The sequence below is a fragment of the Notolepis coatsorum genome, assembly GCF_963971535.1.
Source record: "Notolepis coatsorum genome assembly, chromosome: 5".
Classification (NCBI taxonomy): Eukaryota; Metazoa; Chordata; class Actinopteri; order Aulopiformes; family Paralepididae; genus Notolepis; species Notolepis coatsorum.
In genome coordinates this window covers 128,047,937-128,063,882 of record NC_140169.1, presented here as the reverse complement: position 1 = coordinate 128,063,882, position 15,946 = coordinate 128,047,937, and the positions used below count along the sequence as shown (strand labels likewise).

General features: G+C 43.5%; 1 protein-coding gene across 1 annotated transcript in view; it reads right to left on the bottom strand.

Annotated features, from left to right (window-relative positions):
• col12a1b (collagen, type XII, alpha 1b) overlaps positions 1-15,946 on the bottom strand; it is a 146,945-nt gene that overhangs the window by 118,799 nt on the left and 12,200 nt on the right. Inside the window, exons 12-13 of the mRNA XM_084315215.1 lie at positions 15,577-15,852; positions 12,998-13,273 (exon numbers count right to left, since the gene is read on the bottom strand). Of these exons, the coding sequence (XP_084171341.1) occupies positions 12,998-13,273; positions 15,577-15,852 (552 nt within the window). The remainder of the gene's footprint in view (positions 1-12,997; positions 13,274-15,576; positions 15,853-15,946) is intronic.

Genomic DNA, 15,946 nt, shown 5'->3' with positions numbered 1-15,946 from the left:
AGCCGACTAGGCAGTCTGTCGGACAAACCGTGTGGATTTGTTTAATCAAACAAAGCCAAATTTGATTTCCACCGCCGGGGCTTGCGTTACCACGAGCAGACACGGGGGAGAGTTTCCAGTAGAGAGCCTGGGAGACGGCGGGAGGGCTAAATATTAAATATTTGCGAATGATGGAAGTGATTGATATCAAATTCTGGCGCGTGATAAGTCTGGGAGGAAGAGACGACGGGTACAGAGGGGGGTAGGAAAGATTTATATAACTATAACAAACGTTTTAGAGCACAGGATGAAACTAAATAATATTATTAAGAGAGCAACTATTGGACGGGGAATATCTCTTGGCTTTTGCCAATTGACAACAGATGTCACGAAACAACGTCAGAGGATTTTCGACCGTGAAAAGTAGCGGAAGAAAAAAGAAAAGTACCGCTCTCGCCTAGTAAATGAACAAATCAATCAAGGGATAAAATCAAATTGTTAATTCAACATCTATTGAACGTGTGCCCTCTTTTGTATTAAGTGAAAACATTACTCATATTCATGGTGAAATTAGATTATTTTGAAATTTGCGGAGGGGGCGAAGGATTACCTCGACGCGATGACTTGAGTTTCATACGGATCAACAAGTAGGCTCTGTGTCTGATTTCAGTCTTTCCAACCATCACGCCAGAAATAATCTATCAAAAATAACACTCTGAAGTGGCCATTTCAGCCCTGGATGAGTTCTAATATCTGGGTTCCACGCAGGCAGGCGGTCTCTCAGTCTACACCACATAGACACACACACAGCACGGGTTCCACGCAGGCAGGCGGTCTCTCAGTCTACACCACATAGACACACACACAGCACGGGTTCCACACAGGCAGGCGGTCTCTCAGTCTACACCACATAGACACACACACAGCACGGGTTCCACGCAGGCAGGCGGTCTCTCAGTCTACACCACAGCACTGCAGACGCCATTAGCTGGGAGCTCCACGACAGACATTTTTTATCTGTTTCAGGGAGCTCTAATTTTCAAAAGCTGGGACGTGAGTCTGGAGGCTTTTGAAAATAACAGGCCACAGTAGACAGCAGCACTCGCATGGAATCTGGCTCTTGGGAACCCTGCCTGAAGCCCACTCTCAGACCTGTTTTTCCACAGTCCCTCATGAGGCACTACTGAACGAAAACCACAGTAAATTTAACACCCTTTTCCAGTATTTCCATCTCTCTCTCTCTCTATCTCTCCCTCTCTCTCCGTCTCTCTCACTCACTCACTTGCTCACTCACTCAATCATTCACTCACTCACTCTTTCTCTCTCTTACTCACCCTCTCTCTCTCATCTCTCTATCTCTCCGTGTGCTATTGTTCTTTACATGCCATTGGCGAGTTGCTATTGATTGCTCGCCACTTACTCTCTCAGCAGCAGAAGGCTTTGATAATCAGTCTTTTGATATTCCCAAAGCCTTTAAATCTTTATGATATCACAATGCACAGCACTCGGAATGAAACTATATCCAGAGAAAAAAATATCTGCTCTGCATTTGCATCCAGCAATGTTACAGTTCAGCCAAGACAGTTCAGCTGCATGTCATCCGGATCCTAAAAATCATTTTACTGTAATTGACAGCTGGCATCATCCCTTGTGTGTCCGAAAATGTTTTATAGCCCTGGGAGACCGAAACACCCAATTGAAAATGCATTTAGAAAGAACGAAATAAAGAAATAAAGAAAGAAAGAAAGAAAGAAAGAAAGAAAGAAAGAAAGAAAGAAAGAAAGAAAGAAAGAAAGAAAGAAAGAAAGAAAGAAAGAAAGAAAGAAAGAAAGAAAGAAAGAAAGAAAGAAAGAAAGAAAGAAAGAAAGAAAGAAAGAAAGAAAGAAAGATGATGATAATACCAATTTATGGTGACAAATGGTTATACAGTTGTATTTGGCGGTATAGGCTCTCTATCTCGAGATGCTCTCAGTACAGATCTATGCAAGCCTGCAATGGATTTGGCTGAGAGCGCAAATAACCCCCCAATCCCCCCCCCCCCATGGGGACATCCTGAGCAGAGCCTCAGCAAGCACATCCTCAGACGATGCGATATGGACACTGGAGACATTAAGCCAGCATGGCATGTAGAGAGCATATCTAAGATGAAATAGATTGATGGAGGCTGGGAGTGCTAGTGGGAGTTTCAACAAACGCCATCGCGTAGCAATGCAACATGGCGTGGAATAGTGAATAGTGGGAGGCAGAACAGTTTAAAATGGACCACCCTTGTTGACAGAGGTTTACCCTAGTTGATTATGATTGGTGCACATTCTGCACAGCTGATCGGTATGATTGGCGCGTATATGACTTGTGGTTCCTGCGTGAGTTAAGGCAACGCTACATTAGTGTCCAAAATCTGCCTTGTTCTCTCCCGTTTCCCCGCATTCAATTCCCAAACAGCTGCCTTTTCGGATACAATGTTTCTGTAGGGACACCATTTACAGTCAAGCCTCTAGTTTTAACCTTATCCAGTAACTGAAAAGAGCAGGTGCTGAAAATGAGGGGTCAGTCTGTTGCCCAAGGCGTGTTAGCCTTAAAGCCTCTGACAACTGGCCTAACAAATAGTATGATGTAATAATAATAATTCATTTATTTTGTATAGCGCTTTTCAATGACCCAAAGTTGTTATGTCACTTGATTGACAGCTCAAGTACCATTTTATTTTCCATTCAACCACTAAAATGTTTAGCTGTCATGGAATAAATGACCAACTCTGGACCCTACTTGGTTAGAAAGCTTCTTTAATCGACTAACTAGCAAACTAGGTTAGACCACCCAAATCTGTGTTTTTATTTAACTATACTGTATCTCGTGAACTAAGAAGCTAATCATTTTAGTATTTTTCATTAACTTAGATGAAACGTGGTCCAGGGTTCGATTCCCGCTTGGGGACCAGGTTTCCATGATGCCAGGCACTCAGGTGGGGTATCTCCCAGGCCTTTCTGTGTGGAGTTTGCATGTTCTCCCCGTGCTCGCAAGGGTTTCCCCCCCCCGATAAGATAAACCCAATGGAAAAACATGCACAACAGATCGCTAACGCTGTGGCGTCCTTGACGAAGACGGACAGGAGCACTTGGATTGGTCCCCGGGGCGCGGCTCACGTTGACGCCCTATCTGCTCCCGGCTGCCCATGGGGGGAAGGACAACGGGATGGGAAAAGTGCAGAGAGACATTTCATCGGCGACTCAGTGCATGTGTGTGTGTTCCTGTGGGTCGCCCATCTCGCGTGTGTGTGTTAAAACTGCATGACAAATAAAGACTTCTAGTCTAACAATTATAATTATTATAGCATTAGCTTATCTACAGATACAGCACTGAAAAATCAAACCTCTACTGCGCCTCTACCACTCCTCCACCACTCCACTCCAAACTGATTTTGTGACTCCTATTGTTCTGGACCGGGCCAGATTTCACACCTCCACTGCCTCCCACAGGCTGGGGAGATTTTCATCTTACATTTTTATTCGTCCCAAATGTCCCAGCCCCATCGGATTTCTTAGCTTTTTTCACTGTTTACTTATCATGCATTGCAACACTAATATATGGTAAGTACCCCAAGTCAGACTGCCCATATAAAAATTATCTTGGGGGTCTGAGGGCAGTAGCCCCCGACCCCCTCCCTGGGGAAGCACTTAAGTTAAGTACCATCCCTTTGTTCACGTATAGACCCAGCCACCAGCCCCCGAAAATTAACACCCGAGTGCTAGTTCTAAAGTGGTAGAAGGGTGGCAGACCTGAGTGCTAGTTCTAAAGTGGTAGAAGGGTGGCAGACCTGAGTGCTAGTTCTAAAGTGGTAGAAGCGTGGCAGACCTGAGTGGTAGTTCTAAAGTGGTAGAAGGGTGGCAGAAGCGCAGCAGTAGGGAACTGAACCTGAAGTGCTTCATCTGTATGCGTAACTTTTGAGCTTAGTATAAACTACCCCAGCTATTTATCATGACTAATCGACTAACTAGCAGACTAGGGTAGATCACCCATATCTGTGTTTTATTGAAGTATACTGTATCTCCTGGACTAGAGAAGCTAAGTGTTTTAACATATTCCTTAACACTTTGGTTGCCTAAGGTTAAATTCATGATATACCATAGATTGCCAGCGCTATTTGTCTATGGAGAAAGTCCCCTTCTTTGCAGGGCTATAACTTTTTAAATTCTATTGCTACATTGCCATTATTAGGGCCCATTCAAAGTCCTATATGTATTGTTCATTGTGTAGCAACGTTAAACTTTTTCATTCACATATTCATAGTAAAGTATGGTCTAATGTATAAGTATGTTTTCATCTCTTTCTGCAGCTTTCTCCAGAACGTGATATATAGCCCCAAATGCATTATATTGATGATGAAATACAGTTTGATGGCAATCAGCGCGATATAAAAAATTCCAACTAGACGTACTTCTAGAAGTTACTACACGTCATCTGATGTTGACCGGATGAGCGAGGGGGGCGTTTATAATTCGGTGGGCAGCGTTATACCAATCATCTAATGTGGGTCAAATGTTGATAATAGCAGTTAGTATCTAAGACGGTAACGTTACACGCTGAAACTCACCCCAGTCTCCGCGCGCCGTTGGGCGATCATCGTCGAGTAGAAATTGTATCATTATGGGATATATTTTTACCCGGTCCATCTCCAGCTTGTATAATGGTATATACGTCCAAATCATGTTGTTTATCGAGTTATTGCCAATCGATCACCGTGTAGCGTGACGAGCCAGAGTCCCATGAACCATAGCGAGCGCCCGGAAGTACTACGGTCGTCATGACAACCTCTATTCAACATCCTGTTTTGGCGATTGCGCCGATCGGCCACCAGATGGCGCTCCTGAACCGCCAGAGAGCTCAGTGGGTCCTGCTGGTGGATCTCAGGCCAGCGGAGGGACATTATGAATCCGATCGCAGATTTTTGAAATATTGATATAAGGACGCTGTACAGCGTCCCCCGGCAACTTTAGCATGGCCAGCAAAGACGTGAAAAGACGTGTCCCGGCACTCAAAGTGTTAAATGAAATAGTTAGCATTAGCTTTGCTATGCTACACTTTTGAGCTACTTACTTAAATTAACTCTGTGATTAATACCGATTTGGGTGGTGTAGAGTAGACTACCTCAAACTACTACTTAGTTTAACACAGTAACTTTCAAACCATGTCAGGCTAATCTCATATTTAGCTAGTTTCATATTCTGAATATGCACAATGGGAATATGAAAGAGAGTGAGCGAGTGATATCTGACACAGAGACCAGGCAGCAGGTGTGGCTCGTGCTTTCTCCAGGGTGTTCATCTGACCAAAACAAATACCTCCACGAACCTCCAAACCCTGTGTCACTGCTTGCGTGTGTTTTTATGACAAAACGTAGTGTGGAGACCAGACAGACTTATTGGGGGAAAGCTCCTGGTGAAAGATCGTGTAATGTGTCGTCACCCCCCCCCCCCCCCCCCCCCCCGGTGGCACATCAGTCATGTACTGTGAAACCACAACGGCTTCAAGATCCCTCGATGACAAGACAGCGAGTTGTGTTGTGTGAACAGCACAGCATTCGGACACATGCTGAAGCTGTGTAGTGTGTAGACCGCCATGGGGTGTTTACTATCGGCACATTCGATTCCAAATTACATAATTAAGAGCCGATCAAGGATTTACCTTGCCAGGGGGTTTAACGATGTCCCTGCTGGGGTCACAAGCAGCTTGAAAACGTTTATGCATTTTGACAACTACCAAATAAGAGAGAGAAGTGAGGACACACTCTGGGATTCTCTGGTGTTAAATCCTCAGGGGATATTGAGGCTTCATGAGATGGCCTCTAGAGGGCGTATTTGGCTGCGAGATGGCTTTTCACCTAACTGCCACACTGACGACTGTAGCACCAAGAAATTTGCAAGCATCCAAGTGTTTCGCTGGCTGCCGAACAAACCTTTTTTTTTCTCTTTTTTTGTAGCTAGCTAATGTTAGCTAGAGCTAGCATATCGTTAGCTAATGTTAACTGGCCAAAACAATGGTCCGCATTCTCGAACGGACATACGTGAAAGTTACCAAGGAATTCCTTCGTAACTTGATTTACGAACTTATTCGGCATTCTCGAACTGCTTCGTATTGTAAATTCGTTGTCGATTTATGTAGGATTTACAAACTCTAAAAGTCGGACAGACCTGTGTGCGCCCGTGTTTTCAACAGCTTTCTTTAGGACAAGTCCTTGGGGATTGCCGTCACTTCAATTCCACAGACATCCGCGGAATTAAATAATTATAATGATAATAAATACGACTATGTCTCCATGTATTGGCATGCACCCGAGTTTATAACAGCTTTCTTTGGGACAAGTCGTTGGGGATTGCCGTCACTTCGATTCCACAGACATCCGTGGAATTACACAATTATAATGATAATAAATACGACAATATTTGTATCATTAACAATTACATTTAGCATTTATAGTCCTGACACAATGAGGTGTAAGGCTCACAATGCCTCATTGAGTCATGACTATAAATGCAAAACGTAATTGTTAATGATACAAATATTGTCGTATTTATTTAATTCAGAGGATGTCTGTAGAATCGACTTGAGCGCAATCATCAACTATTTATCCCAAATGAAGCCTTTTACCAGTTTCATCACCTGTGCATTGTATGTTACTATTGCACTTTACTGTTACATTTGCACTCTGGTTGGATGGTGTATTGTACTTGTGCTGTATAATGACAATACATTTTAATCTAATACAATTTTGAGATCAGTCGCAAATCGCTTCCGCACTACCTGTTGAATGGGTCAGCATGGTGCAGATGCAATGCTGACCCTCTCGCTGTTTTGCACACGCCTCGTCTGTATGCAAATGCAGGTGTAAGGGAACGCGCTTCCAGTTTAAGAATGAGTGACGTTTTTCATTCATGGGAACCCAGCTGCGATGATTTTGGCCACTTGCGGAGACCGTTTCACGTGTCTTTTTACCAAGATATTTACAAAGGTACTTACGAAACATGTTCGAGAATGAGGACCAATGATGGTAACTTCAAATTTAATTGAAGTTAACTGAAATCAATGGAATTGAACAGGTGCTCTGGGCTTATACAGGATCTGTGCTTGTTTCTATACACATAGGTCCAGCCTTCACAGTGATGGGAACAAGACCCAATGTAGATTACCCGCTAACATCAACACATGGGAGAGCCAATTATTAGGGGTGCAGGACTCTATTTCCATTCAAAATCGATTCTCAATGCATAATTGATTCTTGATTCAATACATGCATAGATTTGATTCTAGATTGCTGTTTTGAGTTACTTTTCCCATTTGACTGTGGTAGACAGTATAATAGGTCTCAAAAAACACTAACAATAATAATAAATCGATTTTGGGAATTTGGGAATCGATTTTGAATCGGTAGAAGATATAATTGTGATTCTTCTGTGAATCCATTTTTCCCCTCCACCCCATTTTTCTATTTCTATTGATGCTATATAAGAAGACTCTAAAATGACCATAGCGTAGTTATTTTTCCTCTATCTCTAATCTTTCGTTCCAAGCATCAAGCAAGGGTCAAAAGTCAAGCACATAATCTCCCACAAAGATCCTGCAAATAGTCTTATGATAAGATCAAATTGGCCTGATATCATTGGAAGTCCCTGGGCGGCTCTACAACAGAGTCTGCAGCCGGTTGCACCAGCTGTGTGTAAGTTCAAACAAGCCTTGTTATGACATGAATTCCTACTACATTTTGATTTACGTATTACTCTAATAAATGCAATTGCACCACAGAGATAAGGTAGCTATCATAACTCTCAGTAACAACTAATTATGTAATTAAGTTACATATGCCCTAGGGTAGGTGTACTGTAAATCATAAAATGTCATAATTATACTCACTAATAGTAAAAGAGTAGTTTTTCTGTGACACAGCATAATGTTTTTCACAGTAATCCAGTAAAGGCCTAATCTATTGATATATTATTTCAATATCAATCTAGTTTACTACAATGTGCTACGACACCAAGTGGCTCATGCTAGCCAGAAAGCGAATGCGGACCGTAACCATGACGATATAACAAACCAGTTAGGTTGTGCCCCTAAGTAATCGTGGTGCAACCCATTTTAATAACTAGTTGCAAACTAACCAGTAGTTACTAAACCTCTAGTGTCGACTGTACACCCCAACTTAGGAGAGAACCTACACGTAGCTGATGTAACTCAGAGCTGGAGAGGAGATACCTTCGTGCTGCCGACCGTATCGCTTCTTCTTCTTAGTTTTTTTCTTTTGCTTTTTTTTTTACACTTTTTCTCCTATTTTTTTCAATTTTTCTCCCATCCCAATTCCATTGTGCCAATTCTTCCCTCCCCTGTTTTGAATGTTGCTCGCATATGCCCCCCACTGGCCGGTTGTAGGGAGGATAGAAGCCTTGCATCACGTGTCCCCTCCGGTACACGAGGAGGCAGCCTGTCACATCTTTTCACCTGCCAGCGCGGACTCTCATTGGCGAGGTGTAACGTGTGGGAGGCTCACACTACCCCCGCCATTTCCTGTCTCTGCTGTGCAGGCGTCCCCAACCGACCTGTAGGAGTCGCTGTCCACAACGTCCAGATTACCACCCATCGACTTCCACCCGCTAATTCTGCCAATTGAATTAGTATGACGGCCGGCCCAAGCCGGAGGTAACGCCGACAGCCGGAGTCGAACCCGGTGTCTCTTGCGTTGGTGACGAGCGCAATGTCCGCTGCGCCACCCAGCCGCCCCTCTTCTTAGTTTTTTTGATGATCATCACATTGCGTAGCAACTACAGTACATCATGTGACAGTTGAAGAAGCGGGAGTTGTCTGTCGACACCCTCCTGAACTGGGAGACAAAACATGTGATGGAATGCATTCCTGGCCAGATGAGAGAAAGACCATCACCGACCGCAGCTCCACGACCCCCCGCAGAGGTGTCTATGGCATAGGGCCTGACAAGAGAAATCACTGCTGAGTTCTTAAAGATCTTTAAATATTGTTCTACGCTGTTGAGAGAGAATATCCTGAGTGTTTATTAGGATATGATCTACTACTGTTGCTACAGTTGATTAGGCGATAATCCAGCTCTTCAAATACAGTTATCCCTCTGTTTTCACTTGGGAATTCAAAACAAAACCTAGCTTTTTTTTTTCCCCTTATCCCCCCTGAGCGTCTGAGTCCAAGATTTGGGTGGATTTAGTGCGATGTGTTGAGCGAGTGTTGGCTTGGCGGCCTGAGTGAAACCAGAGCTGCGTCAGCCCACAGCAGCGGCTCCTCGCTCCCCCCTCGCTCCCCCGAGGAGGACCGGCAGGAGCCTGTGGTCAGCCACCCTGACAGGCCGAGACACGCTCAGCAGGGACCTCGCTCCCACCATGCCGCCGGTGTCCGTCAAGCACCAGAGCGAATAATACGCTGCCCGGTTCCAACGATGACGCTGGGCAGTGTCAAACCTTTGGAATATTATTCACCGGGTGTAGGAGTGAAGAGAATTTGATGAAGATTTCAAGAAGGAAATGTATGGTTCCTTTACTGTACATCTGGACAGCTTTATGCCAAATGGCAGAGAGCTGTAATGAATAATTCAGCTTAATGTCAGCTCTAATGTGAGGAAGCGTGTATCAACCGTATGTCACTGTATGACCATAGGGGCACCGTGGAAACCAAATAGGCACAAGGTTTTACAGTTCCTGGGCCCTACGTTCCTGGGCTTATGTTCCCCGGTGTAAAAGGCACTACTGTGACCCACTTAGGAATTTGGATGTTCTACATGAGCACCATTTTTAGTCCTGGAGAGAGAGAGCAGCAGAAGAACACACGAGGAGATGGTCAAGGCTATTAAATTCCAGGCAAGCCCTCACAAGGCAAGAGAGGGGCAGAGGAAAGAGAACACGACTGATTCCCATCTCCGCTGCATCTCCTCCAACCCACTCAGCCCGGCCACATTCCTCATCCGCCCATAATACCCCCGTCTCGCTGTTTCTCGTTTCTCTACCTCGCGGCCTCTGTGTGCGATAGGGTTACTTGAGCGTTGCGGGTCCGCCATTGAGAGTCTAACGGCACCGTTCTGATCAAACACCCCGTTGGAAGCAAGCCTCGGACTCTACCGCTTGACTCACATCGGTGGAAGGAAGTCACACGACGACTCCGTCTCGGTTGTCGAATTGATACGGTAGCAGTGTTATTGTGGTGAGCCGCAGGGCAAACAATTTGACCTCAAGCCAAAACACAACCGCTAAACCTGATCTCCTACCCTCTGGAGAGCTGGAGTTGACTGAGGGTCTGTCTATAGGAGAACCAGATGGCTTCTCTCTTCTCTCTGAACACCCCAAGCTCTATCTCTTTCTTTCTTTCTTTCTTTCTTTCTTTCTTTCTTTCTTTCTTTCTTTCTTTCTTTCTTTCTTTCTTTCTTTCTTTCTTTCTTTCTTTCTTTCTTTCTTTCTTTCTTTCTTTCTTTCTTTCTTTCTTTCTCTCTCTCTCTAGCATTGTCTATGTATATTTCTCTCTCTCTCTCTCTCTCTCTCTCGCTAGCTCTTTCTATTTTTCTTTCTCTCTCTGTGTGTCTCTCTCTGGCTCTCTCTCTTTCTCTCTCTCTCTGTCATTCTGTATTATGATTACCCTCTGTCTAAAGAGTCCCTGGGTATTTAGAAATGCACAACTCGTAAAATGTGCGCTTGAACAAAATTAAGGTAATATTTGAGAAAACGTAAGGTTTGCCACGTTTATTTCAAGTGCCGTCCGTTTAATTTTTTTGTCATTGGCCACAGTTATGTCACAATACTCAGAATGAAGCCTACAACATCAGCTAGTGGTTGGGCCGAGTCATCATAATGAGATGAAACAACCAGCGCATACGGAACTGTACTGAACGTACGTTTATTTAGAACAGGCAGAGACCATGTACGTGCTTCAGCTATAAGCCATCCTCAGCTATAAGCCTTCCTCAGCGTTACACTGAGCCACGGTGGAAGTCATGACGTGTGCTCCTTGAGGGTTCGGGGGATAGAAACAGTGCAGCCTTTGAAGAGAGGTGGTGACAGAGATAGAGCACTTCTACAGAGAGAAGCTTTTTGGATACATATCTTGCTAACTGAATGCCCTAGAGGCTTACATGAATAATTGATGTCGGGGTGTTTCCCATAAATGCTTATCTGAGTGCATAGAGTCATTTCAAATAAGGGGCCCCTTTTCTAGCTGGATGTGATTACTGAGTATACTGTATGCATGTAGAACATGCATGTGGGTGTGTAGGTAGTTTCGATACGATACCCTATGGTTGGGTGTTTGCCTTCTTGCATAGTTTTATGTGTTTGTTACCACTTTAACGTGAAAATATATGTGTTTTTTCTATATAAAGTTTTGATATATGTATTTTTCTATATACAATGTTCAAATGTTTTCTATGTAGTTGTATTTTCATACATTTCCCTATATCAGTCGATTTAGATGTGTATATATACTGTATATGTATTCATCTATGGTCCATTCATTGTACATATTTGAAAGTGTGTCTATAAGGGCTGTTTATAGTGATTAACCTGCAGACTTCTATTTAAGAGGCTCTTCCACTGTGATCCAGTATAGCACTGAGGGAGGCTTATAGCTCAAACGTTTACATCGTCTCTGCCGTTCTGAATAAATGTACCTAAAGGACACCCAGTAATAAACTATTGTATTGTATTGTACAGTTACTTCCACCGGGCAAACAGACTACTGACAGAAAGACTCTAAATCATCCATGAGCATCACATGAGCATACACACAAAGCACCCTATGTGACTTACACCCCACACAAGCACACATATTACACACACACACTGCTGCTACTTACACTGAATAATAATAATTATTTTTTATATTGTATCCGCTGTTTTGTACCTTGTATTGTATAGATCATTGTGTATTGTTGTCTACCAACTACTACGGTTGAGGAGCCGGGAAAAACAAACATCTCACGTTTTTCTGAATGCATGTACAGTACATTTAAAAAAGCTGTGACAATAAAAGGCTCTGAATCTCTATTGAAGAAGTTAGAGTTGTGCGCGTCATAATGATATGAGAAAGGTTCACTTTGGTGTGTTGGTGTCCAGACGTACACTATGATCTTAGGAGGTTGTGGGTTCGAAACTGGGCGACGACCTACAGTATATCACATGTCATTCCCTCTCTTATTCCTACCTTTCCTGTAACCTTCCAATTTCTAGTGTCCAGAAGTGGAAAGTAACTGTGCCACATCAAATGAATGATGTTAGTTGGGAGGGAAGGAAGGGGTTGTCTCTCTGATGTCTCGTCTGTATGTCTGTCTCTGCTGTAACATGGTTGTCTCTCTGATGTCTCGTCTGTATGTCTGTCTCTGCTGTAACGTGGTTGTTTCTCTGATGTCTTGTCTGTATGTCTGTCTCTGCTGTAACGTGGTTGTCTCTCTGATGTCTTGTCTGTATGTCTGTCTCTGCTGTAACATGGTTGTCTCTCTGATGTCTTGTCTGTATGTCTGTCTCTGCTGTAACATGGTTGTCTCTCTGATGTCTTGTCTGTATGTCTGTCTCTGCTGTAACATGGTTGTCTCTCTGATGTCTTGTCTGTATGTCTGCCTCTGCTGTAACATGGTTGTCTCTCTGATGTCTTGTCTGTATGTCTGTCTCTGCTGTAACATGGTTGTCTCTCTGATGTCTTGTCTGTATGTCTGTCTCTGCTGTAACATGGTTGTCTCTCTGATGTCTTGTCTGTATGTCTGTCTCTGCTGTAACATGGTTGTCCTATGTTCTTCTTTTTTGTAACGCAATATTGTGTGTTTCGACACAAAACAAATTTTTATCTTGATCTGTAGAAGTTAACACAGCCAAGATGCAACTTTTATTTAGCTAGGTATATTACCGGTAGGTAAATTGATAATTGTACCAATTTATCTAAATACATTTACAATGATATACTGGTAAAAAAAAGAAATTATAATAATAATAATACTTATGCACAAGGAAATAAAGATTGATCAACTCACCCTCTAGTGTGGTTCCCGATCCCTCCAGGGGGTCTCCCAGGCCGGTGGCGTAGCGGGCTCTGACGGACAGCTCATACTCGGTGCCAGGCTGCAGGTTCTTCAGGAGAAGGGCCGTGCTATCCCCCTTCACAGACACCTCCTTCTTCTCACCCCCGCCGGCCGCGGGCCGGAACGCCACGCGGTACTGCTGCACCCTGCCCGGCGCCGCCGCCCAGGTCAGACGCATGGTGGACACAGTCTCGTCAAAGACCTGCAGGTCACGAGGAGCACCTCGAGCTAAAAGAGAGAGAGGAGAGAATGGTACTAAACTATGAATCCTATTTTCATACTAGCGCTCATTTCCCTATGCTTTCTCTTTTGTTGTTGTTCTTAGCTCTATTCTATTTAAATCTTTCAAAAATGTTCTTATGTACCCCAGTCTATATTGCATGTACATATTTGTGTTTTATTACACGTATATGTACATACATACCAACTATTTCGCCTGTTTTATTCTCCACCCATCGATCATCCATAGCAAAACTACTATCACCGACATCCAAGAAGGGGGATCCCCCCTTGAACGGCCCTTCTAAGGTTTCTCTCCTCCACATTGCCTGTGGTGCTTTTTTCCTATTGCTAGGTTTTTTGTGAGTTTTTCCTTACCTTCGCATGGGGTGTGTCTGGGAGTGTTGCATTTATTTATTTTACATTTATTTTGGATTTCATGGTTTTTGTGTTCTTGATTTATTGTGATGTTTCTTCTTGACCTGTTTAAAGAAGACTTGTCCAGCCCATGGGGACATTAAATTAATAAACTAAAACACTTTTAAATCAAATCAAATGTATTTGTAAAGCCCGCAGTCACAAGTAAATTTTATTTGAAATTTTGAAATCTTTATTTCGAACATGTAAATGAATACAAACAAAATAAATAACTATTTATTGATTTACAAATACAAAATAAAGATTGATTTAAAAGTTTTCAGAAAGCTGTCGATGAGATACTCAAAGTTGTCAACGGAGGCGAACTCCCTCCCCTTCCGTAGGATATGTACGGTAGTCGATGGCGAGAGACAAATCATTTTTTTTATCCTAATCCAAAGAAATGAGACATTAGATAAGCAGTGTTCCTGGCTCCAAAAAACACAGCTAACCGATTCATCAAAGCTAATTCACTGCTTGTGTCCCCATTGTGACATCATCAAGGGAAGTAACTCGAACAGCTTGTTTAGGCTTGTTATGAAGACTTTAAACCCTGGCTAAAACACCAAAGAGTACCATATTTACGTAATCTTTCCTAAATACTATTTCAGCCTGCCAAATCTATACAAAGATTAACCCTCAGGACCATTACTTCCCACAGTGCTGTCCATGAGTCACTCATGTTAAGCAAAAGCTCCTTTGTTCACTATATTTTATACACTAGTGTATTGTCTGGATGAATTTGAGTAGCGAGTAACACTTGTCAGGTAATTTAGGGATAGACCTGGAAGAAACTGCCATCGTGCTCCCCGGGCTCAATTAGTTTGACAGTGAGAGTGATTTCAATGCAATAAGAAACAGAACTGAAAAAGAATAATTACAAAAATGGGCCTTATCTTGTGTTAAATGTTGAATTCTAATCCAATTTTCATCTAGGTGTTGTCACTGACATTATTTCCTAAGTGATTATTGTTGCTCTCAAAATGCATTCAAATGCATAGATTTATACAAAAAAACGTTGAAATCTTCTTAAGGGGAGCATGCCCCCGAACCGCCCTATGGGGGCTACGGCTCATGACCTCAGTATTTCAAAATTCTTGGCTACAGCCCTGGTCGTGAGTCGTGACACGAGACTTACTGGAAAGGCCGCGGCAAGAGGACAAAATGCCTTGCATGAACTCATAAAGGATTGTCACAGTAAACAATTGTAATGGGAACAATACTGTAAACAAAATTGGTGCGAGGAGAAAAAACATTCATCTGAGAGGCAGCTGGGTGCTTTGTGTCAAGAGGTACAGGCTGGGATAAGTCATGCCCTTTTAACTGCTCCAGAGACACACAGCTGCTTCGTCTAAGAGAGACGCGCTACACAGATAATCAGTGCGAAGAATGCGGTTGCCTTGGCGAATAGGAGCAACTCTTGTTTATTTCCGCCTGTTTTGGCTCTAATTCCGTCAACGGCAGTATCTTAAGACGCAGTGGATCACCCCCCATCACCTCCCACAGGCACACGGAGACCGAGCAGCCACTGGTATGTGTTAAAGCCCTGAAACTCTGTCTGCCGCGTGATATATTCCACTGACTTTCATCCAAGTTCGCGATGACGCATTAGAACGAGGGGATTATAAGAGGAAGGGAATCAGATGTTTGTTTTTTCTCTTTTTTCTCTCCCTTTTAGCTACTAGATCGTAACCATTTCTGATTACAATTCTTCTCTCTCTTTATTTCCTTTTCCTCCACAGAAAGACCGGAACACTCTGTAAGTCGTCAGTTTTCGCTGAATAGGGCCCAATGTTTTTCTTTCTTTTCTTTTTGTGGTTTTAGTGTTTACATTACATTATAAATAAAGAAACTGAACTAAAGAGAAAGGGGTTCAGCGGGGGCCATATAGTCACCTTCTTTGGTGGTGCCATCGATCTGCATCTCTCCCCCAGGTCCAGACTGGTACTCAGGGGTCACAGTCACACGGTAGGTGGTTTGGGGGAAGAGCTCCCGCAACACGATGGTGGTCTCTGGGCCAAACGTGGTGGTCTCCAGCCTGGCGCTGTCACCCCTGACCGGGACATAGGTCAGTCCATAGCGCACCACAGCCCCTGGGGCCGGCATCCATGACACCCGGAAGGTATCGGTCGTCTCCTCCGATACCCTCAAGTTGCGGACGGGTCCTTGTTCTGTAACAGATTAGTTTTGAGTCAGGCCCCAACTTAACCCTTTCACTGCCACACACTACCAAATGGTTAACCCTTTCACTGTGACAATACAGCC